A 27,968-nucleotide genomic window follows, 5' to 3' on the forward strand; every position below is an offset into this window, starting at 1 on the left:
TAGTAGTAGGTACGAAGGTTTTTTGGGCTACGATTCGGACGCCTACGTTTTACGTATCTTTACATGGAGGCAGAGTTAGAGAATTTTAGTACTTAAAATGTACTACGTTCGACCCTGTATAGTATACAATATTTATCAGACATCTTGAGTGGCTTGGCCTGTATGTACCACACATGTCCAGCAGGTTCATCTCTGTTCGACTTCAAATCTAGTACGCCGTAGGAACGTCAAAAATTTTTCAGCACGATAGCTTACATAGCGGGGAACCTCATCCTTATACTATATATAATATTCAGCAAGAATACGATCCCGATCTAACAATGTCGTTATTACATCATCTGGTGACACTTCCAATTCGCCCCATAACTACAGATGCATACATTCCTGAGCTAATTCGCCTCTTAAAGTCAGGAATCCCTGCAACTTATACTCTCGAACAAGTTGCTGCCTATGAAAAGGGCGATAGAGATGGCCCCAATAATTTAGATTCGAACACTACCCCATTACACATATTATGCAAGTCTTTACCCTCTGCAGGAGAGTTAGGTGATACAGAAAAGACGGTTGTATTGATGATCATGGATAAGCTCTTCGAATTCGGAGCAGGGTGGAACTTTTTGGATTACGAGGGGAAGCATATTGGAGACCTCCTTTTAGAAAAGGGCTACGGTGCGGGCGATATACTGTACGATAGAGTTATAGAGGCAGGTGTCAGTGCTGAGCTACTTCTCCGCAAGATTAATGGTGGTGACATCGAGTTTATTGAAGAGGAGGGCGTAGTTGGTGACGATACCAACTGCCAACAGGCCTCTGCTCCACAACACAGCGACTCTTCGATGACTACCGAAAACGATGAAAACGAGGAACCCACTTATATCGAGGCAGAGCACGGTGACAATGATGCCACAGCAGCAGACCAAGTTACGTATTTGAAAACAGAGCTCGAATACACTGAGGACTCACTAGTCACTAAGCAAAACCGTGATGGTGTTATGATGGCCTGGGAATCAGAAATCATGAAGATCGCTGCTGCCTCTCTTGTGGTCAACCGAGACCCCAACCAAGAATGCAACATTCTTAATATCGGGTTCGGGATGGGCATTATCGATTCCTTCATTCAAAGTCATAAACCAACTCGCCACTATATCTGCGAGGCTCATCCAGACGTCCTTGCAAAGATGAAACGTGACGGATGGTATGAAAAGCCAGGCGTTGTAATTCTCGAAGGCCGTTGGCAAGACTGTTTAAACCGCCTCCTCGATAGTGGCTCCATCTTCTTTAATGGCATTTACTATGACACCTTTAGCGAACATTACCAAGATATGCTCGAACTATACGACCTCATAGTAGGTCTCATTCAGCCGGAAGGCATCTTTTCGTTCTTCAACGGTCTAGGAGCCGATAGACCTATCTGCTACGACGTCTACAAACGCATAGTAGAACTCGACCTGGCAAATTACGGCCTCAAATGTGGCTACTCAACAATCCCACTGTCTAACATACCTTCATGGAAGAACGTCAAACGTCCGTACTTCAACTGCAATTATTACTACCATCCTCAGATCTGCTTCCAGTAACTCCACTATTATCTAACTACCGTATATTGGATTGAGATTTACTTCTTCTGCAGAAGGATATGTTATTACTCATCGGTTTTTATGTACCTAAGTTAATATCTCCAACAGTCCAACCCCATCGCACACCATGCTCGAGGGTAATTATCTAAAGTGCATAAAAATATTGAACAAGAATGTACGAGATCTATATATCGTTCTATAAGAGCTATCGTGGCACGGAAGACACTATTCGAAAACTATGGATTATGTATATGTAATATATATATATATGTATCCTGGAAGAATTGTGCTTGCGATTTCCTGCGACAATCGAAATAAGAAATAAAACAGATCACGTGATATATCACGTGATCTGTTTATTCTGTTTTGCTCTCTAATATCCCTATCCCTACACTACATAAAAAGAGGATCACTAACAGCTTTGCAAGACCAATGTACCACTCCAAAGGCATTTGATAATCATGAAGCCTGTCGTCTCAGTACGTATTTCTAGAGCCCACATAATTAGAATGCATCGAATGTGTTAGATACTAACAAAAGCTTCTCTCAGTCTGGAAAGGCCTGGTTTTGCACAATATTATCAGCTTTTGGTGTCGTGATCTTATCCGTAATCGGGCACTTATTCAATGCTGGCCATGAGGCATTTGTCGGCTCCATTCACGACCCAGAAGATGGACCTGCGTATGTATATGTCATTGTAAAATAATGCATAACCTTTCTAACATGTTCCAAGTTACTAACATTCCATTCTCAGTGTTGCGCACTCAGTCTTCATGGCTGCTGCTGTATACTTAGTGTTTTTCGTTTTCTGTGGAGCACAGATATACTTCAGCAAGAAGAGTTCCTCAATCGAATTACGCTGAAGATAGCGATTGTATTGTAGAGTAGCATAAATATAGTCCTCAAATAAAAGAACATGAATAACGTGTTGGTTGACTCAACGGTTTGAGCCGAGTTCAAACCTCTTTTGGCATTACCCGCATCGGGGCGTAGTTAATGATTAATGCTTGTTTTGGTTTTTACCTTGTAAGATGATGAAGGTATCGATCTAACTGATAAAAGCGTACACATTTGTTGTTCATATAGGCATAGAGATTCTAAGAAGATCAGTGGGTAGGTGTATTATTATATGATGCCCTCAGGTAGGAATGGATTTTCAAGGACGGAAGATCCAGAGCTGGATCTGTATTTATCTCGTGTTGAGCAGTTAGATCAGGAACGGATGAATTCCCGAAACCTGGGGATTCATGGCAGTAGACAAGATTATGATATCGGGTTATCACCAAGCAAATACACGTTGGATGATAGGAATAAAGCGCAGTTATTATTGGATGGGTTATATGATAGCAAGCAGTATGATTATTATTTGGATGCGGATCGGGTATCCGATCTAGCGTATGAGTCTGCTTATAATTACGAGAAAACGTTTTCACCAAAGCGAAGCAGTAGAACTAACTATCGTTCGCCCAAACATCTTAGTCCTAGTAGATCGCCAGGTTATCGTGATTCTGCTTTTGGTTCCCTCAAAGTAGATGACAGGTATGGCGATAGGCATGGAGGGAAATATGTGGTCTCGGAGGCAGACTACGAATTGCTACTAAAGTTAAAACGCGGACAATATTTTGATTTGCATCCGACAGATATGTCTCTCAGACCAAGACATATGGATTGTTCGCCTGAGCATGGAAGTAGCGGATATGGTGTTGATGGTGCAAGCATGGCTGGTAATACTTCTTATTTTGGAGAAGTGAAATTATCTTCACCATCATCTTTGTATAGGGATGAAGGGACTCTACCGGTTAGGCCCTATTCTAATTTCAGAAGTTTTCCCAATGGGAATGATAATGCAGAGTATGATGTACTTACTACTGGGGGATATATGTCATCAATGGAGACTGAATTAGATAATATTTCGATTCCATCATTGATTCCGCCCACAACTGCTGCCACTATCGGGTCTTTGGACATTGCTTATTCGCAGAAAAATCAGTCTTCCCAACAGCAACATCCAGAAGTTAAAGTCTCCCCTTCGGATGCCTCCAAAATTAACCCTGAGGATCCCAGTCCTAAGCTGTTAACTGGAAACGAGTCTACCACAGCCGAGGAATATATTGTATCACTACCTACAACCTCTGCTACAAATCCTCCATCTCTCTCTGACAAAAAAGTGGAAGACACTGTTAGTTCACCTGAACCGGACAACATCAAACCAAACACTTTGAAGACGAACGACTTTGCAAATGGGAACACAAATGATCTGAAGGGTTCGTCTCATGTATCCTATTTAGAATCCTTGGAAAGGAGTAAAGTCACTAAAGTGAGTTCACAATGGAACACAGCAGAGACTCTAGCTCCTCCATGGAACAAAAATGAAGGCGCACTTTCTTCTGCACTGAGGAAAAATGGTTCACCCACCAAGTTACGTACAAACACCATTAGTAATAATTTGAAGCCTTTCAGAACCGATCCTGAGGACGTTGTTTCATCTCTACTCAAGAAGGCTTCACCATCACCAAGAATGAGTCCTGTGAAATTTGTTTCCAGGTCGCCTTTGAAAGGTAGAGAAGTTACCGAGACACTAATTACATCGGCAATGAAGACCACTGGCACACCAACTAATCAGTCTCGTAGCGCAGCCACTCACATCACAATCAAACCAAAAAAACGGGAGCCGCGGCAGCTAGTTGAGCCCGAGGAGGCACCTGATCTATCAGACACTTTAAGAAAGATACAGCTGAATAAGGTTGATGTGGACAGGAGGAGATCTCCGAATAAGCAGGTAGCTGACGATTTGCAGATCCCAAAATTAAGGTCTGCGCCAAAAGAGGATTCTAAACCACCACAAGAGCCAATCAGTATCCCAGAGCTAAAGCCAGTGAAAAGGGAACCAAAAAGGGAGGCATCTCTTCCGGAGGCACTTCACGCTATTAACCAGCTGAAACAGGCCCCTGAACTCTCACGTAGTCCAAGCCCCGTCCCGGAAGCTCTAAGCAAAATAACAAAACTAAGCCCACCTAAACCAGAACTAAAGGCAGAACCCCCGGTCCCAGAAGCATTGTTACGAAGATCGAAACTAAGCAGACCCCCGATATCTCTGAAAAGAAAAGTTTCCCCCCCAGAAGCATTATTAAAAGCCTCTAACCTACAAAAAGCTGCTCCGTCTCCGGAAAAGAAGGAATCTATCCCAGAAGCCCTATTACAGGTGTCAAAACTAAATAAGGCACCATCTCGAACAAAATGAGATGTATATCCATCCCTGAAACATTAAGAGATACAAAGAAGCAGAACCGGTAAAGGCTCCGAAGACATTTAGCCAGCTACTGCATGCGACTGCAGGCAACTACGGGCATTGACAGTATACCCTCACTACAACTAAACCAAAAAAAGACACTTGAGTATACAAGTATGTTACCGTCAGCCAGTCTTACCAAGTAAAGGACAATTTCCCACTCTCACAACTAGAACATGCACTAGATATATATACATAAATATATATTTCTGCGTCGTAATTTTTCCGAACTATTAAGTTATCAAACATGGCCGTATTGGTTGCTCACATAAGCAGCTTATGGCACCATAACCCTACCACCGTAACAGTCGTCTCTGAGCACCTGATCCAATACTCACGCAGCCAATATAGCCCAAATCCCGTGGTAAATTATCGGAAGCGGAAAAGTCCATTATGTAAGATACTGATTTCACCACAGAGTTTCTGCTCAATGCCAGCCATAAAAAGGAATCTTGTCAGCTCTAAATTACTTCCTACACAATCAATGCACGATGCACCTTAGAGAACACCGAGAACCGAAAACCAAAAACGCTAACTCCACTTTCTCTCTAGACTGCTTCATCAAATACTGCAAACCCGCTTTTCTCCCCCCCTTCTCCCACCACCCATTCCCCCTCCAGTATAGCTACTCCGTTGCAACTATAGAGGTGCCTATAAATTTCCTAATAAACCTAGATAGCAGCGACCAGCAGGTATTTGTCTGTCTTCTCGGAATGTATAGTTAGGCGAAAATATACAAAAGTGAGACTGGAAGCCTTTTGCAAGAGATTTTGCAGCAATAATTATATGACTGGCGTGGCCCCACAACTTAGAGTAATCTCACATGCACGTCATTCAATGTAACAGTCTGAATACAATGATTCAATACATATAGAAATGCACTGTACGGCGCAACTTACTTCACCGCTCTGTTCATCGCACAGCATCATCGATGGGAACATAAGGTACAAAGACGACTTGTATGCTAATGTTTAGTTTAGACGGAATGTTTTAACTCTGGCAAGTTAGTAATACGACGGTCAAATTTCTTACTACGTTGGCTGCTGTTCTATGGGTTACAATCATTTAGAGATAGAATGGCACAAAAGTAGGCCTACAAAAACTGCCCGATGATGAATTTGCCTGCTTCAAACTGATGTCATATTTTTTCACTGCATCCACTACCTAGCCGGCCTGGTCTCGACAATACCCCCATCCCCCCTCCCTCTCTATATCTCGTTCTCTATTTTTTGGTTCCTCCGTCAGCCACTCCGCTTGTGTGCTTTTATACTACACATACACACTTCTTCACCTTGCTCCAAGTCTGGAATGACAATCGAGACTTGTCGGGTCGAAGACTACAACTCTACGGTGTTTCTTTTATACACAGCAGCTGCATCGATAGCCCTAAATGACTAGCGGTTGTGAACTCTCCTTAACCAATAGTTTGACACTGAGATGGTCTTGTCATTTTTCATCCGCCTAGAATTCGATGCGCAACGTTAATTCTAATAATACGAACTACCTAATCAACTGCCCAGATCGACAGCGCTCGAAGCTATCTCATACGTCCCCCCATGATTCCGGCATATCTTCCTTGCGCGTGGAAAATTTCAGAAGCTCACACATTCAAGATATATACATCGTCCACAAGAACAGCTCTCTTTTCCACCGACCGCCAGGCAGACAGGCAGGAGCAGAACAGCTATCTCAGCGTTTTTTGCAGGCAAAAGGCTGGCCTGCTCTTATTACGATCATCCCCCGTCCCTCCTGTCCTCTTCGAAAGCAGTTATCAGATGATCCCCCAGCCTACCCATCCAGCCCTAATGCACTAACAAAAATCCTGCTATATCTACATCGTCCCCATTTTGCAGACAGATGTCTACTATATTTGTACTAAACGGTGGCTACTTTGGGGCTGTTACAACGGGGTTCCGAATGTTGCCGGTTCCGCGTCACGTGATAATATTTCCCAAAAACGCAAGTTAGTGCTTACCCGGACGATTACCAAGTCCCAAACGTAAAAGACCGGAAAGAGAGCGGGATAGAGATAGAGAGACTGGAGACGATAAAAGACCATATATACAGCAGCAAGTTTGCAGAGGGCTGTTTGGACTTAAGGGAAACAGCAAATTAGAATTAAACAGAGGATCTGGAACTCTTCTAGTGTTCATACAAAGTTTTTGAGAGTATTCAGCGGTAGCACTTGGTGAGGAAAGCATTTTTATTTGACAGCTCCAAAGTCAAGTAGTGAGTTTGCTATTATCGTAAGTTTTGAAGAGAGACAAAGGAGCGAACAAGGAGAAGGAAGTTCGTTCGTGAAAGGAGGAGTTCTTAAGGGATTATTGGGGCTAGGAACAGAGATATTGCCCCTAAAAGGGTTTGTGGAGCGTGGGAACGAGGTATGAATAACACTGATATTAGGACAGGAGATAGAGTACTTTGTAAGGTGGGGGATTTTCCACCGTGGCCTGCTGTTGTAGTACCCCAGAGATTTTTGAGTAAGCTTGTTTATTCTGGGAAGCGATCCAAGAACTATGTTTGTGTGGCATTTTTTAATGATGATTCATATTACTGGAAGGAACCACGACATTTAACGTTACTTACAAACAAGATGTGTACTGATTGGATGAAGAAGAACTCCAAATCGAGGGATAATGCGTTGATGGGTGCGTATAAGCATGCTATCGAGTACCAGGCGTTGTTTGAATTTTTAAAGGAAAGGTTAATCCAAGAGGAACGAGATGATATCCTTGAGGATGTGAAGGATATACCTGCTGGCGAGGATCCATTCGAACCGAAGCCCAACCCCAGGCGTGCCGGGAGCAACAACAACAACAACAAACCATCTAACTCTAAGAAACGGACGAAACCATCTTCTACAGGCGATGACACAGGCTCATCATCGCCCAACTTAGATAATAAGCTTGAAACATCAAATGATGAAAAGTTATCATATTCAACATTGCCATCTGTGTCGTCATCGCCGTCTTTATCAGGTTCTTCATCCTCCAAGGCAGGCCATAAGAATAAAAGAAGGAAATTGGATTACGATAATAGGGTTAGCATCGCTCAGCTGCTTCGCAATAAACTGCAGAGGAATCTGGTGCAAAGGAATGAACCGCCGTCAGAAAAGGAATACAAGGAGTCCGATAGGCTGTTTAAGACGATTATCAATAGACTATCTACCGAGCCCCCATTTTTTGACTATAAAGCACTGCGGACTTCGAAGTTGTACAAGCTATTGAAGGTTATCACGCATGATAACAACTTGGCCCGTTATCATGAGGATTGCAAAATCATTTTAGCGAAATGGTCGCCTATAATACTCCTTATCAAGCAAGACAAACAGAGATCACAGCAACTTGAAAAAAAACTTATTACAGGTGATACAAACGGACTTGAAATCAAAGTGGAAGATAATTCAGTTAGGACTCACCCGTCAATAGGCAAATAAAGTTCACGGCTCACTTGTTTAACGTCTCACTGTTTTTTTTTTTGTTCCTTTTCAACCTGCATGTAAGTACCCAGAGCTCACCCAAGCTTTGCCTAGTTCTTTAGACACTAAAGCTTTATTATACACATTGGAGATGTATATATATTAACATCTAGACTTCAACTCCTGATGACCTACCAACTCACTATGCTAGTTACTAGCAGCAGATTTATCCTCATATGGTGTAGTCTTCTGCATCATATACAATCAAAGACATCACGTCCCTTCCTGTCACACCCAACTACATCCAATTACTACCAACTGCACATAACTGTACCTCAAACACCGGAACTTCCATAGAAGCTGATAAGAATGTTCTAGTACGATCTACCTTATCCTTTCATGGTTTTCAATCACCAATTTACCATATGCCAAGAAATAACAAATCACTGTCTTTGTTACATTGAACCAACAGTCGAGGAGAATGAATACGTTTGATGGTAATACGCGAAACTACGGACACGGATAATTTGTATAGTTTTGAATAAAAAAAGTATATATATACATCACTAAATATCTCTGAAATAGTGGTTGTTAGGTAACCGATTGATCCCATTAACTAAGATATAGATTATGATTTTCACATATCTCTTGATCATTACTTAAGATCCTTCACTTATCTTTATACTAGCCAAGATTCCATATATATATGTATATAAGATCGTGAACCATTATTTGACGTCAAAATACCCTATAGTACCTATTAAAGGCACGGTTGCTGCTCATGCATGTTGTCGATCTCTTTTTTGTCCAATTTTTACTGACATATGTTATATATAATTTGTCAGGGGATATAGAGAGAGCAAATTTTGTCCTTGCCAATCTTACAAAGGGGAGTGAAATACTTTCAATCAAGGACAAGCTGAGAATTATATCGAAGGCTAAAGACCAATGGATCCATTCCCAGATCATTTAATACAGTTGTTGAAGACTTCTAAATATGTTCATTTAGCTACTGCTGCACCGGACGGCCATCCCTCTATAGCTTTGATGAATTATACATATATCCCGCCACATAAGGCATACCAGACGGATAATGTAGCCCCATATATTATTTTTGGAACCCATGTGGATACAGAAAAGTATCATAATATAGTGGCAAATCCGCATGTTTCGTTGTTAATTCACGATTGGGTCACTGCTAAGAAGCTTTCGCTAAAGAAGTACAGTAATACGAATACCCCCACAGAAGGGGATGTGAAGTCTCAGGATGAATCAGGACAAAGCAGATTGTTAAGTCTGCTCCAGGAGCTAAACCAAGTAGAGTTGTCCCAAATGAGCGCTTCTTTAAGGGGTTTAGCGGAAGTTGTGGAACCAGATTCTGATGAGTCCAAGTTTTATGAACATGTACTGCTAAAAGCAAACCCAGATGCTAAGTGTTTTATCCAAGGCGATGACGTTGTTATAGTCAAGGTTCAAGTGGAGCGTGCCAAGATTTCTGACAATGAGAATAACACCAGTGTTTATGAATAAATTGTGGATAGTTGGACGCGGGCGAGTTAAGCACTGCCTTTGTTAAACTTATTTTCTTTTTTTGAATAATACGCTAATATACATTTAAGAGTGATGAAATCTTATATATTTATTTATTACGTTATCCTGCTGGGAACTGCGATGATTCCAATTAGTTACCTTCTTGCCCGAAATCTTTGGTGAATTCTTGTTGCTTCTTTAGGTCTTCGTCATTCACCGTAGGCCTTGAAGTTTTTATAGCCTTCAAGAAATCTTTAATAGTTAAACCAGGTTCTAATAACTCATCAGCGTCGATATCTGTCCAACTCATTTCTACGGCATCTTTATCACCCGGAGAACATGGAGTTAGTTTATGCTTGTTAGGATCCTTAGAAACATTTTTAAAATGAGTAGCCATCTGAATTTTCCTAATTGGTTGCATTAATGCGTCCTTCACAACAACAGCTATATCGCTACCGGAATAACCATCCGTATACTGACCCAAGGTTCTATAATCTTCTTTGGTCAATGTACACGGTGTTTCGCCAACATTCAACTCAAACATCTTTGTTCTTGCGGCCAAGTCTGGCAAGGGAATATAGATTCTCCTTTCAAACCTTCTTCTAATAGCACTGTCCAATTGCCAAGGTATATTTGTAGCACCCAATACTAGTACACCGGTCGAATCATTTCCCACACCATTCATCTGAACTAACAATTCAGTTTTAATTCTTCGACTTGCCTCGCTTTCACCTTCTCCTCTAGATCCAGTTAATGCATCGACTTCGTCGATGAAAATAATAGAAGGCTTGTTTTCTCTTGCCATATTGAACAATTGTTTCACTAGTCTCTCTGATTCGCCCATCCATTTAGACACCAAATCACTGGAGCTTATGCTGAAGAACGTTGAGTTGGCTTCCGTAGCCACTGCTTTAGCTAGATAAGATTTACCCGTTCCTGGAGGACCATATAACAAAATCCCAGAGGTAGGCTTTCTATTCCCCCTGAATAAATGAGGAAACTTTACAGGCAAAATAACTGCCTCTTTCAATGCTTCTTTGGCCCCCTCCAATCCTGCAATGTCCTCCCATCTTACATTAGGCTTCTCTGTCAAAATGGCTCCAGATAATGCTCCTCGCAACTTCTTATCCTCACCATCATCATCATGTTCGGATCCAGACCCGTTACCACTATCAGTAGAAGCTGCAGCCGTTCTTTTAGGTTTATTTTTCACTTTATCTTCTTCAGTTTCTAAGTAATCCTTCAACTGTTCCGCCCTATTCAAATATTCAGTAAACTTCACCCTAATTAAATCTTTAGACTTCGGATTTTTCTCATATTTTAGTGCAAGCATTAAATAATCTAACCCATTGTAATATGCCGTATAAGCATCCTGGTACTGTGTCGCAGTATCAAAATCAATGGCCTTCTGAATCAACTCGATGCCTTTATTTAGAAAATCACCGGTGCTCATAGAGGTATAATGTATGTTAATCGAAAAAAGAACGATCCTGCTTTCTTTTTCCCCTTTTGACACGCGAAAATAATAATTGTCCTTTAGGTGATATGTAATTCAAATGGATATAACTACTTGATTGCCGTAGAAGAACTCACAACTTAAACATCACCTATAACTTCCCCTTTATTACTTTTAGGATTGATACATCGCTTTGAAGTAAACGTGATAAAATTTTAAAAGGGGCAAAAGGAGCGCAACAAACCCCAAAAAACCTTTTACAGCTTCCAAATATCATTTTAAACGAGGAGATGAGTACTTGTTGTAATCGATTCTGACGGGGGATAACGACTCAGAACTGTTGCTGATCTGGTCGGGAGCGGAGCCCTTGTTGTTTAGGACCTCTGTTTTGGGGAGGCTTGGATATTTTGCGTAAAAGTCATGTATATCGTTAGGGTGTTTGCCTGGACTATCTGCGTTATGGGCGCGCATAGGACTGGAAGTAAAGAGTGGATTCAGTGGGTATGGACGTTTTGGAGAAGGAGACAAAGAGCGCAGCTGCGGTTCTGCAGTGGTTCTTAGGTTACTTATGCGCCTGCGAGACTTGACATACTCGTTGTCGACGTTCGCTTCGTCCAGCAGTGATTCGAAGAGTTTTGTCTTCTCCTGTGCGAAAGTGAGCTTCTTATTGGCGATCTCCAATTCTTTTTGAGTGTCAAACAATTGTTGTTCGAGCTTGCGTAGCCTATTCTGAAGTAAGACTACTTGATCGGACTCTGAATTAGATAGATTGAGCCCCAGAAGTCTCTCGGCTCGCTTGTTAGGATTTCCTGTTTCCCGCAATTGTTGAAGCATTTTGTCGTCATATATCTTCTCCATCATCCGTTTTTTAAGTGTCTCACTTCTAGCAATACGCTGCGAATTAGTAGCCCGTCTCCTTCTGCTTTCATGTTCGTTTGTAAAAGGTAATCTATAATTGGTAAACGCATTTTTCATGTCATAGAGATCCCTTTGCTCTGAACTAAACACTGAAGTTAGCCGCTCCCACCACGTTGGAGACTCATCATTTTGTTGTTGTTGCTGATCCCGCTGCTCCTCCTGCTCCTGCCTCTGCCTCTGTTGCTTTAGAAATACCCCATCCCTCCTATTTTGCTGTATGGGTAATACACTTTTGTGTACTGCAGAATGTTTTGTTACTTTATAACGCCCTGTAGCTCTTCGCGGTCTTCCTATCCTGTCATTTTGTTTAATTTGCTTCCATTCCTCTAAAGAACCGTACTCCTTCTTTCGGCTGTCACCAGACCACATATCCATCATCATATCCTTTAATGGCTGAAACATCTCAACTTCACTTCCTTTTATATTAATCAATCAGCCTATTTGTTCATAGGGTTTCTGGTTGTCTAAGTGGTCTTCAACTTTGTTTTTTGCAAAAGTCAATTGTTGAACTTCTTTCCAAGACTACCTGTAGCTGGACAAAGGCAGTTTATATATAAAACAAGTCTGTATGTTTGATATTCTTCCCTCAGGATAAGCTTCAAATTGATTGGATCAAGTGCTGCCACCACCTTCTGATTGTTGGATCAGCACGATCTGAATTTATTGGATAAGACGTCAAGGATTGTGATCACGTGGCTTCGCCTTTTCGTGTGTTTTTGGTTTTCGTTTTAATGATTTTATTTGGAAAAAGCTAATAATTCTGGGTTAACGCGTACCCTTATGATGATGTTAAGAGTTGGATCAGCTTGGAGAGGATATTTATTTGGATCTTTAGGTATTTGAAGAGTTTATTAGGTCTTAAAGACGCTCTTTATGGACAAGGGTAGTACTTTACCTGTGGAAATATCTCCACAATTGTTGAGACCATTGGCGTACAGATTATTGTCGAAGAAGTATGGGTTGAATATTAAGTCAGATGGGCTTGCTTCTCTGGCCAAGTTTATTGGAAGTACCTTTGGGATGACTTGGAAAAGAAGCCCTGAATCTTTGAAGTTTCTGGAGAAGTTTGCTACGGTATGGAGAGAGCAAGAACGTGGATTATTTGTTGATGCACAAGGTGTTGAAGAAGTGATCAAGGAGCTTATTGAGCGTAACAAAGCGGCCCAGGAACAGCGGAGGCTATGTGTCAAGTCTGTGGTAGCTCCTGAGTCTGTAAAACCGAAAACTTTGGATGCGTTTTTGAAATCAAAGCCAAAAAATGCAAGTGCAGAAGATGTGGATATTGTAAGTGTAAGAGAAGATACGCAACCGGATCTGCAACCAGTGAAGGATATTACCGGTGATGTTGTTATGGATTTAAGCGATGATGCAAATTATAGTGCTGAGAATGATGCTTCTGCTGCTTCCAATGATGAGTTAAACTGGTCCGATTACTTTAAAATTATCAATTCCTTTTCTCAACAGCGGTTTACCTATGATGCAGTGAAGAAGAGATTCCGATTTGTGCGTCCAAAGGAGATGCAGAACTTGAAGAGCTCTTTCATATCCAAGTTAAAGATCCCAACAGTTGAATCTGGGATTCCTCTTTTTTCAACAAGGTATCATCTCGTAAAGGAAAGAGTTTTAAGAAATGAAAACTTCCAAAACGGCGATACTTACAATCCTCTCTCATCCATGGCCCAATTGGAAAATCAGTTAAAGGGAAGTAATTTAAACTTGGGATCTAGTGTATACATGTCTATAACTCAGATTAAAAACTTGCTCGGCCGTGACGGTAAGAATTTCTTATTACTTGGTGTTTTAAGAAAGAATTCTAAAGGTGTTTGGTTGTTAGAAGACCCCTCTGGTCAAGTGGACTTGGATATTTCAGAAGCAATTCCAACGAAGGGTTCTTATTATGTACCCGGATGCATCCTTTTAGCTGAAGGTATTTATTCGCGTAACATGTTTCATGTTTCATCGATCACACATCCACCAGGTGAAAGAAGAGAAGTAACCCTAGATGCAATAGGCAATCTCGACATGCTAGGAATACATGAGTTATCCAGTGAGCACTATATTGCTAGGTTAGATAGGGACTTGAAGATTAGACTACACTATCTTGAAAAAGAATTAACAGATCATCGTTTTGTGTTGCTCGGCGGCAATATTTTCCTAGATGAAGTGAATACCTTCGACGCTTTGACAAAAGTATTCAAAGTTCTGAACGCTGATCCTCCAACTGTAATAGTTTTAAATGGTTCTTTCAATTCCACCCCTTTACACCCCTCCATGACTAGCAAGAACATCAGTTCTACTACTACATATAAGAATAATTTTGACGCTCTTGCTTCTCTATTATCGAACTATGAAAGGTTAATTAATGAATGCACTTTCATATTTATCCCCGGGCCCAATGACCCTTGGAGTTCAATGGTCACTTCAGGTGTCCCTGGATTGTTACCTCAGAAGGAAATCCCTATAAATTTTGTTAGCAGAGTCAATAGGATATGCAGACATGTTTTTTGGGGTTCTACTCCTACAAGAGTTGCATACTTATCGCAGGAGATACTTTTAACGAGAGATGATATATGCACTAGGTTTAAAAGGAATAATGTAATATTCCCAATCACAGAAGCGGAAAAAATGGAACAATATCTAACATTGCAAAAAGAGTTACAAGATGAGGATCACGACCCAGATCTCAGTATCAGTCAGCTCATAAAATCCAGAGATCAACTTCCAGCTAGTGTACAAGAGTCTAGGAAAATCGTCAAGACACTTCTTGATCAACAGCATTTATCTCCTTTTATCTCACAAATCAGACCAACTATATGGGATCTAGATCACACTTTGCACTTGTTACCAATTCCATCTACATTGGTCATTTGTGATGTTACCACCTGCCAATATGATGTTACATATAATGGGTGCAAGACAATTAATCCTGGAGTATTCATACATAGACGAACTGCACATTACGTGGAATTCATTCCATCCTTAAGAAAGACAATTAAGGAGGAAGTTCCTTTCTAAATAGGTATTATATTATATCCATGTATATCACGAAAATAAAAAAGCTCTAAACAGAAAAGAATATAGGTTCAACCTTCATAGTTGGTTATATATAGGGGTATTTCCGAAATTTCGTAGTAACGCTGAGTGGCATACAGTAGACTGGGTCTAAAGGAATTAACCCATCAAATCCCATTAAACTTAACCCTGCAAGACCAAATAATGTATGAAAGACGTCCACCTCATTATCAGGTCGATCACTAATACCACCCTCCTTAGGATCCTGAGATTTTAAGATGAATTTACGAAGTTCACCGTGATCAACCCAGTCTAATCTATCTATTATAGCTAAAGTTGATAAAACCCACCAACTGTAGCAAACGTCGGGCAGTTTGTTAGGTCTGCCATTTAGCCCGCCTTCAGGAACCTGTCTTTCGCATAGCCAACAAGCAATAGTAGTTATCTGTTCTTCAGTCAAATCAGATAGTCTGTTGACAATAGCTAGTGCACCAACGCATGTAAACGCCTGAGCAGCATGACTTTCTGCCCCTGGACATAGACCAAACCCCCCATCAAAATTGTAGCAACGCTTAATAAATTCAACTGCAGGATCTACAACTTCTGGAGTGAGCCTTCCTAGAATTGATAAAGAGCTCAAAGCTGTATAGCTGAACCTGGTATCGACTTCTCCAAACCGGTCGCCTTGGAAAGAACCGTCCGCCAATTGGTTTCCCTTAATAAACTCTACGCACGCATCCACCTCTGTATCTGATAGTTCGTGCAATGCATCATAGGTAGCTAATATTTGAAGCGCTGACAAAGTGGTAACTAGGTGTGCATCATGGTCTTTATATGCACTAAAGCCACCTGTTTCTGAGTCCCAGCAGCTCTTCACAAATTCAATAACTTCATCCCTGTCAAACACATCGCTTGCATCCAAACAGCATAGAGCTGTCAACCCCCAATAAATGCCATTTAATCTCAAGTGCTCTGTAAGCCAATATTCATAATCCTGTTGCTTCTTATCTAATGATTTGATATACTTAATGTGTTCATTTATGTACAACTGCATTTTGTACTGATCTTGGGGAGATTATCAAACTGCTAACTAGCGCGTACGGCTTGAAATTTCACTAAGAACTACTTCGCAAACCTTTTAGTACTGTACAACTACAAAGAAAAATGGTTGGATTAGATGATATAAAGGTTGATCATAATCATAAAATAGGCAATAATGGTGAAACAGTTGCAGATGCTTTGAAAAGACTTGAATTTCAGAGACAACAGCGAATGTTTTTACTGCCCACGCTTGATGAGGAAGTACGGGCTGCGTTGAATTGGTTGCACAAGCCAGAGGAACTGAAAAATGAGGATCAACTGTCCAGGCGTGAAAGACTGGCTGAACTTTTATACTCTGACGATGAATTGCTTACTCGGTTCAAGGCATCACCCTTTGGATATAATGCAAAAGGTCAATCGGAAACTTCTGAAGACCTCGGAGAAGGTAAAGCAGAAGAAGAGGAATTCTACACACCAGCAAGCTGGCAGTTGATAGAGTCCCGAAAATCTATTATAAAATATTCAATGGAAAATGCCCACGCCAGGCTTCTGCGTCAAAGGCGTATAGCTGAGAATCTCTCCATTAAGAAACTTCTGTCTGGTAGAAGAAATCTCAATAAGAAATTGCGAACTTTAGAATTAGCTGGATCTCAGTTAGTAGCGGAAAAACCGGTTTCAGAAGTCTGTGTTTCTAAGGATGATGTTTACGTTGCCAGTGGGAACTGGGGTGGTCACATCAAGGTTTTGAACAGCGATACCCTGGATATAGTAAAATCTTTTGATAATGTTCATTCAGGTAAAGTTTGTGGGTTGGACTGGCATCCTACAGCAAATAGCCTTCTATCAGGAGGTGCAGATAATCTTGTAAAAATTACTAATCTAGATCAGGGATCGTGTGCCGAATTAAAGGACCATGTCGGAAGAGTCTGTAAAGTGAAATTTCATCCTAGTGGAAAATTTGCTGCCAGTGCCTCATTCGATATGACATGGATCCTATGGGATTTAGAAAAGGCACTAGCTATTCAATTACAAGAGGGACATTCTAGAGAAGTTTTCACGCTTGGATTTCAAACGGACGGTTCATTGCTAGCCAGTGGCGGCTTAGACTCCATTGGTCTCATCTGGGATCTTAGATCGGGAGAACCTATAATGAATTTGGTTGGTCATCAGAAGCCCATTTATGGCCTAGATTGGTCGCCAAATGGGTATCAGGTCGCCACTGCAAGCGGAGATGGTTCTATAAAAATCTGGGATCTACGAAAACAGAGCATTGTTAGTACTCTACTAGCCCACAGGAATGTTGCCTTTGATATCAAATTTGATAAAGCAAACGGACACTTTTTGGTTTCAGGGGGCTATGACCGAGAACTTAAGATATTTAATGCTGATAACTGGGAGTTGATTAAAACTCTTGAAGGACACACAGATAAGATACTTTCTGTGGACTTAGTTAGCGACGGTTCAAAATTCTTTAGCACTGGGTGGGATCGAACTGTGAAACAATGGACACTTAGTAGTTGACAGTTTGTGCGTGTTTTACAAATGAATTTAGGCTAAATAGCTATACTTGATTTCTATGCTTAATTTTATTTCCGTTTGCCGGAGATCTGACCCTTGGCGTTTGCAATTGTTTTAAATATTCCATTATGATCGTCATTTGAGTTTTTAGTCCTGTAATAGCCTTGCATTCTTTTGCGATATCACTTTCCAATAATCCTATTTTACCTTTGGTAGTTTCATGTCGCTTTTTATCCTGTATGATGCTCTCTTGAATTAGGTTTTCTAATTTTTCAATGTCCTCTATCAGCTGTTCTTTTTCCTTTTCGTTATTTTCAATCGAATCAGTAGCTCTTTTTATTTCACCTACCATATAATCTGTTTCAACAGACTTGATCTCAGATGCGTGTTCCTGTCCCTTCAGTTCTTGTTCAACTCGAATAGTTTCTTTTAGAACACTTGTCAGTTCACCTTTACGAGATGAAAGAGCATTGAATAAATTATCTATGTCCGTTTCCAAATTTTCTATCTTATTGCGCATAGCTTCTGACTGTTTAAGATATCCTTGGACCTCGAGTTCATTCTTCAATCTCTTTTCAGTTGACTCTTTTAACTTTCTGTTGATATCGAACAGATCGCTCTTATGAAGTTCAAGAAGCCTTTTTTGGTTTCCCTCCGCATTTCTAAAGTGTTCCACCTCGGTATTCTGTTTCTTTAAATTGTCGTATGCGGCTCCAATGGCTTGAATCAATTTATGAGTTAAAATACCGCTTGAAAAATGATAATCCATATTACTATCAATGATCTGACTACTATAAATTCCGGTGACCTGTGCCATATCCTGTCTCAATGGGTTTGTAATGTAGTCATTCTTCAATCTCTTATTCTGGTAATAACTTAGTGGATTACTCCCAATAGAATCATTATCATTGTATCTAAAATTACGCTTTTTACCAATTGAAAATGCCTCCTCTAGTGTATCATTTGTTTGAGTGTATTTCACTTCAGTCAGTAAAGATCTTTCAACGTCCATAGGAGTATAAATTTTGATCGGGTAAACGTCTGGGAGCGGCCAGGGTCGCTCAGGAATATCTAACCAATCAACTAGATATCTCAAGTTTTGAGAGTATATTGGCCTCAAGTCAGGGGGTAGTGTTCCAACCACATCTCGTAGAACAACCATTGCTGCGCTTACATTGACGAGATAATCTCTAGTATTTCGGTCAAAAGTTTTACCAAAATATAACTCACAGTGGTCAATTGAATTAATGACAGCCAACCTTATTGTGGGAACAATACTTTTAATCCCAAATTTTGATTGGTGCTGCTTTAAAATTCGTTGAATATATGGTATGTTGGTGTCTACAGTTGGATCAACACAAATCATCAGATTTAAACGAATATTTGGGTCAATCATTAACTGACTTTCATCCCCTGCTTCCGACGGTAATAAATGACAGGTACACGAAAACCTCGTTTTCTTCTGCTTTGATTTAATTGATTGACCATCGTAGCGTTTAATATTCACCTTGTTCCCTAGTAGCAAAGCTTCAATCAAATCCATAGTCCGCCCAGGCCGACATACTATCAATGTATGTGTTTCGTACTCCTGAATAAGATTCATCAGATCCCTCAAAACAGCAAACTTACCACTGGTTTCTGCCAAGTGTACCGGAATATCCTTTGTTAACAAAGATTTTGGCATGAAATGATCAATTAATAGATAGGGATGAGTAGCTACTAATTGACTATTTAAACACATAGTCTTCATGGATTGCAGTACCACATCTTCCTTGTAATCCGTCGTTTCAAAATACTTCAAGATATCTGAATAATGCAAAGAAACAATTTGATCCGTCAATTCCTTCTGATATAAACACATTGGTGCAGGTAACCAGTAATCACCAGATGTGTCACCGGATACACCCATTGTCCTGGCATCGACTATTGCGGGTTCAGGCGCTGTATCCAAAATCTTCAATAAATCCATAATAACACCGTGAATCCAAACCTAATATAGGTCTCCAATCTAACTTCTTTGCTGGGGCAACTCAACAAATACCCAGCTTGTCTTTAACGTATATTTCGCCACCGCTTTGTAGTAAGAAAAGAAGGTTTAAATTCTTGGCTTTCTGATGATTCTGACCAAAAAGTAAGAAAAGTACCGAACAACTTGACTAGCTGAAAGCACACATAAGAGACAAGAGTTCTACTTCAGATACCTATAAGGGGGCTAAAGTTGTCCAAATGTTTAAAGATGAAGGATTAAACAATGAAGAGATTGCACTCTATGACAGGCAGATTAGATTGTGGGGTATGGCGGCACAGAGCAGAATGAGAAACGCAATGGTGTTGTTGGTGAACCTTGGTGCGCTTGGTGGAGAGATAGCTAAAAATCTTATTTTGAGTGGGATCGGGTCCCTAACGGTCCTGGATGGACATACAGTTACTAAGGAAGATCTAAATGCCAATTTTTTTTATCCAGCCAGGATGTTGGCCGGAAGCGATTGACTGGTGCAATGTATAGGCTGCAAGATATGAATCCTCGGGTTGAGTTAAATTCTGACACAGAATCTTTGGAGAGTAAGAGCAGGGAATACTATAGGAAATTCGACCTAATAATCGCAACTGACTGTAGCACGTCACAAATTATGAGATTGGATGAGATAGGGCGTTTGTTAAATATTCCATTCTACGCATGTGGACTAAATGGCCTTTTTGGATATATTTTTGTTGATTTGATTGAGTTCGATGCGGTAGAAGAAATACCCAAAGGTTTTGGCTCTCCAGCTACTTCAGTGGGGAAAGTATCATCCAACAGAACTATAATTGAGGTTAAGGATAAAATAGATGAGGGAGAAAAGGTAAATTATGAAATCGTAACTACTAGACATTTCTTCAGATCATTTAATGATATTTTGAAAAATCCGATCTTGCACGATCGGCTCACTCCCAAACAACTGAGAAAGCTGAGTAGCGTACTTCCATTAACTTTAGCGTCATTTCTTTACACCGCTCAAGAAGGATCAAATGAAAATGGAGAGTTTGTAAATATCTTAAAGGATGTATGCAAACAACTAGGTGTGGTGTTTGAGAACATCAAGGATAGTTACATTTCTGAGTTTGTTAGACAAATTGGTTTGGAGTTTTGTCCAGTTGCTGCAGTGATTGGTGGGGCGGTTGCTCAGGATATAATTAATGTAATGGGCAAGCGAAAATCGCCGATAAATAACTTTGTAGTACTGGATGGTATTACGTTGGATATGCATATATTGGAATTGTAAACAGAAAGGGGTTCTTAAGAGATATACTCATTTCTTCTTCAATGAGAATTTGGTTCCATCATTCAAAATATATTGTTCAACATCTCCTTTGTTATATAGATAATTGCTATTTACATCTAGTAACGTTTTAAAATGAAACAAATGATACTTTTAAAAACGCGAAATCAACAGGCTTATCCTACAATAAAACACAGGTCTATGGCACAAAGAGCTTACATGAATAGATAGGTTCAATTCTGACCATTAACACATACATCTTGTAAATGGAGCATAAAGTGTTGTAAAGAAACATCGTCTGTTAACACGATGGTAGAACCCGCTGCAGACTGGTTGTGATAACTATCAGAAGGATTTAATTTGGACAACAAAAACCTAGCTTGAGAACCACCAGCCTCAGTATCAATAAACCTAGGTAATGGGAATCTATCTATTAATAGTTCTGCTGCTTCTAACTTGGGCTCTTCCAGTAGTGACTTGAAATCAGCATATTGTGGATCATCCTGGTAACCAGCTTTTCTCCACTGGGCGATCTGCTCACCATGGTAAATCAAAATATAGAAGAAAGTGTCTAATAATAAAATAGTATTAGGCTTCACAGATACAGAATCTAAAAGAACGGGCTGCGGTTCTTCTTCCATCGAAAACGACGTTAAAGTTGGTTGGATCATTATTAGAGAATTCGTAGTATCTTCTCTGGTAAAAATATGCCTATAGAAAGCTGTCTCATCCGGCGAATTGTTGAAAACACTTAGGAATTGTGATCTTCTCAAATAGTAGATAAATTGTGGGTAAAGGGAAAAGTTTGGAGATAGCCTGAATGATCCCGGGTCTGCTTTGTTGTAGTCAGCATATTTCTGACATAGCTTAATTAAAGTCCTATCAATCCATCTAATGACATCCGCCCCATCATCAGATTCCGCTTTATCTACAGCAATCCTGGCCATTAAGACAGCAGCAGTTTCCTGATCGAATGACGCCGCAATAGCTGGATTACCAAATGGGAGCATTTGGTTTGCAACGGTAGTAACCCTGACACGGTTAGTACCAGATGCGTGCTGATATGCCGTAATAAATTGGGTGTATGCCAATTTTGGTCTGTCTCCCATTATACTGGCAGCGGCAGCAGTGTTCGCAATTTCAAAAAAAACAGCATACGAATGATGAGGACTTAAAGAAGCCATTTTCCAGGTACACGTTCCACCAATACCGATTTCTGAGTCACTTACATTAGGAGCATCTGCCTTCAATGGCGCAGCATGGCCAATCAAACCTTGCAATTTTAGGTCAGCACTGGTTTTAATACACATTGAACCATTAAAAGCCATAGTCAAATAACCCTCTTCATCCTTTGAGAATAACCTGACAAAAGACTGCTTGAAAATTGCTGTAGAGAACGCATCAGTTAACAATAGAACACCACCAGTGGAGTCGGTCAACTTTTTCATCTCAGACATACCAACTTGATCGTAACATCCTGCAAAGATATCAATTGTGTGCCCATTTTCAGCAGCCCTTTCAGCCAACTGGTTGTAAAATTTGAATGCTTTTTTGTGATGTTTCGCAGAATCGGAATCAATGTCATGATGCGATCTCAATGGGTCCTTTAATTCAGAAGACACGACCATACCCGGAGCAACAGTACCAGGACCAGAGGCAAATAGATGGATACGAGCTGCAACATGTCTATAGCACCCTTGAAGTAACAATGTGGCAATATTTAAAGCAGCACCGGTAGCTCTCAACGGTCTATGGCCAGGTGGGACACCCCATTGATCTGGTTTCAAGTTTTCCAAAAGCTGAGTCAACTTGAACTCAACATGTTCTAGTGGAAGGAAAAATCTGCTTAACGAGAAAGGAGTAATCTTAGATTGGGAGCCAGCAGGCATGGAACCTCCATTTTTTTCACCTGTTAACATTTCAATTAACTGTTGTAACTGATACTCCCTGTCGCCCCTGAAAACATTGCATTTATCAATGGCCGTGCACGACAGATCGTGCAACTGAACCACCTTCCCATAAGTAATCAACCCAACCAACGCGTTTGGAGGTAAAAGCGATAGAGAAGTAATTACTGAATCTTTTAAGGCTTGCAAATTCTCTTCTTCAGCAGTAACATCAATAACATAAAAGAAAACAGGAGGAATCTGAACCGGCCTATTGGTAATATACTCAATTGTGGTAGAACTCAATTCCGAAGGCATCGTGTCTTGTGTTATATTAACGTAGTGTTGCGGCAAATGATTCCTCGTCCCACACAAAGGACAAGCCCACAAACTGGCCCTCACATCAATCTCACAGTATGGATTCAAAACCGATTTACAATTTGGGCCCCCACATACAACAGGATTATACGCAACAACAGAAAGATCCTCAATCTCCTTCAATGGCGTGTACAGACACCCTACAGGGACGACGTTCTTGTTTGCATCGGTTCTAGAGGCTGGAAAAACGTTCCAGGAGAAACGGATCCCATTAAAGTCTTCATTCTGCTCAAAATCCATCTTAATCTACAGAATTGTATATTAAAACTTGGATCAACGTTGCTGCTTCACCTTGGAGCTCCTAATATCGCTATATGCAACGAAACCTAGTCAATGCTATTCTACTTTTGTTTGTTCACTACAGACGTCCTAGTTTTGCCACCGTGGAAGTAAAACTTGTTTCTAAAGGTCGTCTGTTATGATTTTTTAAAAAAGATCGCGGGGAACTGGTCACGTGCTGAACAATGATCCCCTACAAAAAGCCTTCAAGCAGTACAGAAGTGCAAGTTATATGGGCAAGACAGTGTCATAGCCTGTGATATTACGGCTATTTGTATATGGATATCAGTTTGAAGGATCTACCTTATGCAGCGAACATCCTGCACATGTACCTTTTTTAAATGGGAGAATGCGTGGCTTTCAGCGTGAAAATCATGGTAGTAGTAACGGTATTAATAGTTTTAAAAAAGAACGTTACAAGGAAATTGTAAAGCATTAAGAAAGTGATCTTAGATATATAGATCATTGTATTTTAAGCGGTTGTATATCGGTCTCTCAAGGGGTTGCTGTACATTTAGGTTCGTTGAGCGGTATGAATTCGAGAGAGAAGCAAGTTATCTTTGGATGCCTTACAACGAGGCTACTGGTTTCCCTATTATTTCCATCTTTACAACAGCAGCTAGATAAAGCGGTTGAGTTTTCTACCCCGGTAACGAGTTTTCGATCGCTGCAGGAGGGTGTGTTTCTTTTACAGAATGATCTGCCTGTATACAATGGAGGTGTTGTGCACCATCTTCCTTTACTCGTTGCATTAATGTCTGTTGTGACCAAAGATTCGTTGATTTCATTATTATATGCTGGTATTGATGCAGTAATTGCGTATCAGTTAATGTTAATGAGCAAGCAGTTCAGTGCTCAACTCAAAATGCCTAATTGGATCCCTGGGGCTTTATATGCCGCTAACCCGCTGGTGTTACTGTCGTGTGTCAGCAGATCTACCGTGACCTTTACAAACTTAGCAATATCTACTGCGTTGCTTGCCGCACTACAGGGTAATGTGTTCCTGGCATCTGTTTCAATTGCAGTTGCTGGTTACCTGTCTTTCTATGCTTCCTTCCTAGCTATTCCGATGTTATTTATTTTAAAACGGGGCAGGTTGCAGTCGGTCATTACAATTATTATTTCTCTGAGCTTGTATTTACTAGCCAGCTACAAAATTAATAATGAGAATTGGAATTTCCTAAGGTCTACCTATGGTGTTGTCGTCACCTTTAGTAGACTAATTCCCAATTTAGGCTTGTGGTGGTACTTCTTCATAGAAATGTTTGAATTCTTCATCCCATTTTTTAAAGCCGTATTCAACATTTTCGCTATTTCATTCATTACCCCATTCAGCATTCGGTTCTACAAACAACCTTTTTATGCATTTATTCTATGTCTGGGGTGGGTGACGCTAACCAAGCCATACCCTACATTGGGTGATGGTGGGTTTTTTTTGAGTTTTGTTCCATTTTTTCAACCGTTATTTGTCTATCTCAGATATTCCATTATATCCATCTTGCTCTTCATTCATGCCATTGTCCTCGCACCTATATTCTACCATTTATGGATTGATTTAGGATCGGGAAATAGTAACTTTTTCTACGCAATTTCCCTGGTCTATGCCTTAGCTCTGGCTTCCGTTGTTGTCGACTTGTGCTGGTCTATGTTGAGAATAGAATACGACAACGGTAACCCAAAGTTAGACGTACAACTAACTCAATTATAGGATATAATGCACAAAATTACATATATGTATGTATGTATATATGTATGTATGAGATTATATCTTCTGCTAGTACATACGGGGACATCTTTAATAGTATAGATATCGGAATGATTAGGTCACAACCCCTTCGAACTGAAAAAGTGTCGCTTACTGAAACAACACGCCAAGCTGCTGGACCTAGGGGGGGAACGCTGCATTCCCCAAACCCATATTCCTCGACATATCTCCTCTCCTGCAATCTTACGCAAAGTTACACTATAAATCTACTTTGTTTAGTACACTAACAACTTTTATTACTGTGTCTGACATCGCTCATCGCACCGTGTATCATTACTTTGAGAATCGTCTAAACATCAGCGTTATGCAGAAATCTAGATCTCTAATGAGTTCTTCTATCATCTATTCAGAACTTACCCCACACAACAGAAAACTTCCAATAGATAAATGCCTGAGGTATGATATACTAGAACTCTAATGCAACTACCCCTGTCCCTGTGGTACTAACTGCTTTTCTTCCCCCCAGCTTACACCTACCAACCCCAAACCATTTCTACGCCAACTAGTCGATAAATACATTGTGGTTACTCTAAAGTTCAACAATACAAAGTATAAAGGTAAGATGGTCTCCACAGACAACTACTTCAACATCCAGCTGACCGAAGCTGAAGAATTTGTAGGCGATGTTTCCAAGGGCGTCGTCGGCGACATTTTCATCCGCTGCAATAATGTGCTATGGATAGGAGAAGATCTTTCGAAAGCAGAACCGCCGACAGAATAAATCCTTCGTATAACACTGTAGCATAACATTCATTCCTCATATATATATATATCACCCTAAATAGATATAAACTTGCCAAATCGGCCGTTCGACCCTCCCATAGCTGCTATAAGTCGCACGGCTTCGCCGCTTATGCTGTGCCTGAAACCTGGCTGCCAGATGGGGATTTCATCAGACACCGGGTAACGCAACGTTTCTGCGCCGCCTTAAAAAGAACATAAAAATAAAATGGGCACCTTTTGGTATTGCCACGACATCATGGTTACCAACTAGTTTTAATACAAGGAATTGGAATTCATAGCGGGATTTGCTTGTCAGTTCAGGATCTCATATAAGGTATAGATATAATGTCGGTTGAAAGTTCAGTTGTTGTGCCTGCTTACCATGAAAAATTGAACATCAGGCCTTTGACAACAAGGTTATTTGCTGCGTTGGGCAATAAGGACTCCAAGAAAACTGAGTTGATATTTGTGGATGACAACTCAAGAGATGGTTCTGTAGAAGAAGTTGAAGAATTGGCTAAGCAAGGGTACAATGTGCGTATAATTGTTAGGACAAACGAAAAAGGGCTTTCCAGCGCTGTTTTGAGAGGGTTTTACGAAGCAAAGGGAGATTACGTGATTTGTATGGACGCTGACTTGCAACACCCTCCAGAAAGTGTGCCTCAATTGTTAGATGCGTTGAAAACATATCCATTTGTTTTGGGCACTAGATATGCTCCTGGCGTCGGTATTGACAAAGACTGGCCTCTATACAGAAGGGTTATTTCCACTGGTGCCAGGATGCTAGCCAGACCATTGACAACTGCTTCAGATCCTATGTCCGGCTTTTTTGGCTTACAAAAGAAGTATTTGCTTCACGAGGACGCAAGAGGAATCAACCCGCAAGGATTCAAGGTTGCATTGGACTTATTGGTGAAATTACCTCTGCCCCGCAATAATCCTATCGGCGAAATTCCCTTTTCGTTTGGTGTTAGGACCGAGGGTGAATCGAAGCTTTCTAGTAAAGTTATTGTTCAGTATATCCTACAGCTAAAGGAATTGTACATCTTCAAATTCGGTGTTGTCAACTTGACCGTCGCTATCGTATTATTCGTGGTTGTTGTCTCCCGTATTCTATATGAACTAGTCGCTTATCAGTTCTAATCAATCCCCTCCAAGCAACTCCCCCACCACCACCACCACCACCACCACCACTACCGTAAGCCGGTCCATTCCAATTGCCAAAGAGGTGATGTTTTTCCATCTCGCCTTCTGTTTCCATCCATATGGTCACGTGATATTTATAACTACACATAACCTTCTATTCCCCGCTGCGGCTGCTGCTGTCCACCCATGCTGGATATGAGGTGTATTCACTTCTCTCTCTCTAACATACATAACGGCTCCTCTTCCTGTAGTTATGTTGTAAAACCTGAACTATGATAAACATCATCCCTTTCTTAGACATGTATCCCTTTCTTAGACATGCATCATATAACATCATCCTGCATATATAGAAAAACCACACACACACACACACACCACCCAACACCTCCTGTTCCACATCACCAACTTCCAAACCAAATCCTTCTTATATTCGATTCCGTTTTTGATCTTGGAATCATCGGTCGTTCCTTATGACTCCAGAAACTCTTTTTTAGCCAAAATCCGATTTTCGCACCTAACATCCCTTAACGAGAGATCCTCTTCAAAACTCCAATGTTGAGTCCTCTAATCGGATGATGCACCAATAGATTCTCTTCAATCAAACCTTCCCCCCTGTTAGTTGAATAAATTGAGTTCAACAAGTGCAAATCTTCTGGTAAAGATTTTCTATTTTTGCTATATTCTTTAGAATTTGAGGACTTTTTTTTATTATAAGGTCATAAGATTTAGGGTTATTGCTATTAGACCAAAAGAGGCCGTTTTCTTAAAATAA

At 40.5% G+C, this 27,968-nt stretch overlaps 14 protein-coding genes and 1 further gene across 14 annotated transcripts; 10 read left to right on the forward strand and 5 right to left on the reverse strand.

Moving 5' to 3' along the window:
• Positions 1–320: 320 nt before the first annotated feature.
• On the forward strand, positions 321–1,577 carry RMT2 (protein-arginine N5-methyltransferase; the record flags this gene model as incomplete). Its single annotated transcript, XM_003645266.1, has 1 exon — positions 321–1,577. One exon carries the CDS (start codon positions 321–323, stop codon positions 1,575–1,577), a length of 1,257 nt encoding a protein of 418 aa, XP_003645314.1.
• Positions 1,578–2,709: 1,132 nt separating this feature from the next.
• BSP1 (Bsp1p) lies at positions 2,710–4,818 on the forward strand (the record flags this gene model as incomplete). The annotated part of the gene is made up of 1 exon (XM_003645267.1): positions 2,710–4,818. One exon carries the CDS (start codon positions 2,710–2,712, stop codon positions 4,816–4,818), a length of 2,109 nt encoding a protein of 702 aa, XP_003645315.1.
• A 2,431-nt stretch (positions 4,819–7,249) lies between these two features.
• Positions 7,250–8,302, forward strand: PDP3 (Pdp3p; the record flags this gene model as incomplete). The annotated part of the gene is made up of 1 exon (XM_003645268.1): positions 7,250–8,302. The coding sequence occupies one exon, from the start codon at positions 7,250–7,252 to the stop codon at positions 8,300–8,302; it is 1,053 nt and encodes a 350-aa protein (XP_003645316.1).
• Positions 8,303–9,232: 930 nt separating this feature from the next.
• On the forward strand, positions 9,233–9,814 carry Ecym_2803 (pyridoxal 5'-phosphate synthase; the record flags this gene model as incomplete). Its single annotated transcript, XM_003645269.1, has 1 exon — positions 9,233–9,814. One exon carries the CDS (start codon positions 9,233–9,235, stop codon positions 9,812–9,814), a length of 582 nt encoding a protein of 193 aa, XP_003645317.1.
• A 151-nt stretch (positions 9,815–9,965) lies between these two features.
• Positions 9,966–11,267, reverse strand: VPS4 (AAA family ATPase VPS4; the record flags this gene model as incomplete). The annotated part of the gene is made up of 1 exon (XM_003645270.1): positions 9,966–11,267. One exon carries the CDS (start codon positions 11,265–11,267, stop codon positions 9,966–9,968), a length of 1,302 nt encoding a protein of 433 aa, XP_003645318.1.
• A 276-nt stretch (positions 11,268–11,543) lies between these two features.
• CSA1 (Csa1p) lies at positions 11,544–12,590 on the reverse strand (the record flags this gene model as incomplete). Its single annotated transcript, XM_003645271.1, has 1 exon — positions 11,544–12,590. One exon carries the CDS (start codon positions 12,588–12,590, stop codon positions 11,544–11,546), a length of 1,047 nt encoding a protein of 348 aa, XP_003645319.1.
• A 471-nt stretch (positions 12,591–13,061) lies between these two features.
• Positions 13,062–15,203, forward strand: DPB2 (DNA polymerase epsilon noncatalytic subunit; the record flags this gene model as incomplete). Its single annotated transcript, XM_003645272.1, has 1 exon — positions 13,062–15,203. The coding sequence occupies one exon, from the start codon at positions 13,062–13,064 to the stop codon at positions 15,201–15,203; it is 2,142 nt and encodes a 713-aa protein (XP_003645320.1).
• Positions 15,204–15,288: 85 nt separating this feature from the next.
• BET2 (Rab geranylgeranyltransferase BET2) lies at positions 15,289–16,254 on the reverse strand (the record flags this gene model as incomplete). The annotated part of the gene is made up of 1 exon (XM_003645273.1): positions 15,289–16,254. The coding sequence occupies one exon, from the start codon at positions 16,252–16,254 to the stop codon at positions 15,289–15,291; it is 966 nt and encodes a 321-aa protein (XP_003645321.1).
• Positions 16,255–16,364: 110 nt separating this feature from the next.
• PRP4 (U4/U6-U5 snRNP complex subunit PRP4) lies at positions 16,365–17,762 on the forward strand (the record flags this gene model as incomplete). Its single annotated transcript, XM_003645274.1, has 1 exon — positions 16,365–17,762. The coding sequence occupies one exon, from the start codon at positions 16,365–16,367 to the stop codon at positions 17,760–17,762; it is 1,398 nt and encodes a 465-aa protein (XP_003645322.1).
• Positions 17,763–17,802: 40 nt separating this feature from the next.
• HDA3 (Hda3p) lies at positions 17,803–19,728 on the reverse strand (the record flags this gene model as incomplete). Its single annotated transcript, XM_003645275.1, has 1 exon — positions 17,803–19,728. One exon carries the CDS (start codon positions 19,726–19,728, stop codon positions 17,803–17,805), a length of 1,926 nt encoding a protein of 641 aa, XP_003645323.1.
• A 257-nt stretch (positions 19,729–19,985) lies between these two features.
• Ecym_2810 lies at positions 19,986–21,022 on the forward strand (the record flags this gene model as incomplete).
• Positions 21,023–21,252: 230 nt separating this feature from the next.
• SEC23 (GTPase-activating protein SEC23) lies at positions 21,253–23,523 on the reverse strand (the record flags this gene model as incomplete). The annotated part of the gene is made up of 1 exon (XM_003645276.1): positions 21,253–23,523. One exon carries the CDS (start codon positions 23,521–23,523, stop codon positions 21,253–21,255), a length of 2,271 nt encoding a protein of 756 aa, XP_003645324.1.
• A 571-nt stretch (positions 23,524–24,094) lies between these two features.
• GAB1 (GPI-anchor transamidase subunit GAB1) lies at positions 24,095–25,270 on the forward strand (the record flags this gene model as incomplete). The annotated part of the gene is made up of 1 exon (XM_003645277.1): positions 24,095–25,270. One exon carries the CDS (start codon positions 24,095–24,097, stop codon positions 25,268–25,270), a length of 1,176 nt encoding a protein of 391 aa, XP_003645325.1.
• A 444-nt stretch (positions 25,271–25,714) lies between these two features.
• On the forward strand, positions 25,715–26,048 carry SMX3 (mRNA splicing protein SMX3; the record flags this gene model as incomplete). The annotated part of the gene is made up of 2 exons (XM_003645278.1): positions 25,715–25,723; positions 25,794–26,048. The coding sequence occupies 2 exons, from the start codon at positions 25,715–25,717 to the stop codon at positions 26,046–26,048; spliced, it is 264 nt and encodes an 87-aa protein (XP_003645326.1).
• A 347-nt stretch (positions 26,049–26,395) lies between these two features.
• Positions 26,396–27,193, forward strand: DPM1 (dolichyl-phosphate beta-D-mannosyltransferase; the record flags this gene model as incomplete). Its single annotated transcript, XM_003645279.1, has 1 exon — positions 26,396–27,193. The coding sequence occupies one exon, from the start codon at positions 26,396–26,398 to the stop codon at positions 27,191–27,193; it is 798 nt and encodes a 265-aa protein (XP_003645327.1).
• Positions 27,194–27,968: the final 775 nt, after the last annotated feature.

The sequence above is a fragment of the Eremothecium cymbalariae genome, chromosome 2 (assembly GCF_000235365.1).
Source record: "Eremothecium cymbalariae DBVPG#7215 chromosome 2, complete sequence".
Classification (NCBI taxonomy): domain Eukaryota; kingdom Fungi; phylum Ascomycota; class Saccharomycetes; order Saccharomycetales; family Saccharomycetaceae; genus Eremothecium; species Eremothecium cymbalariae.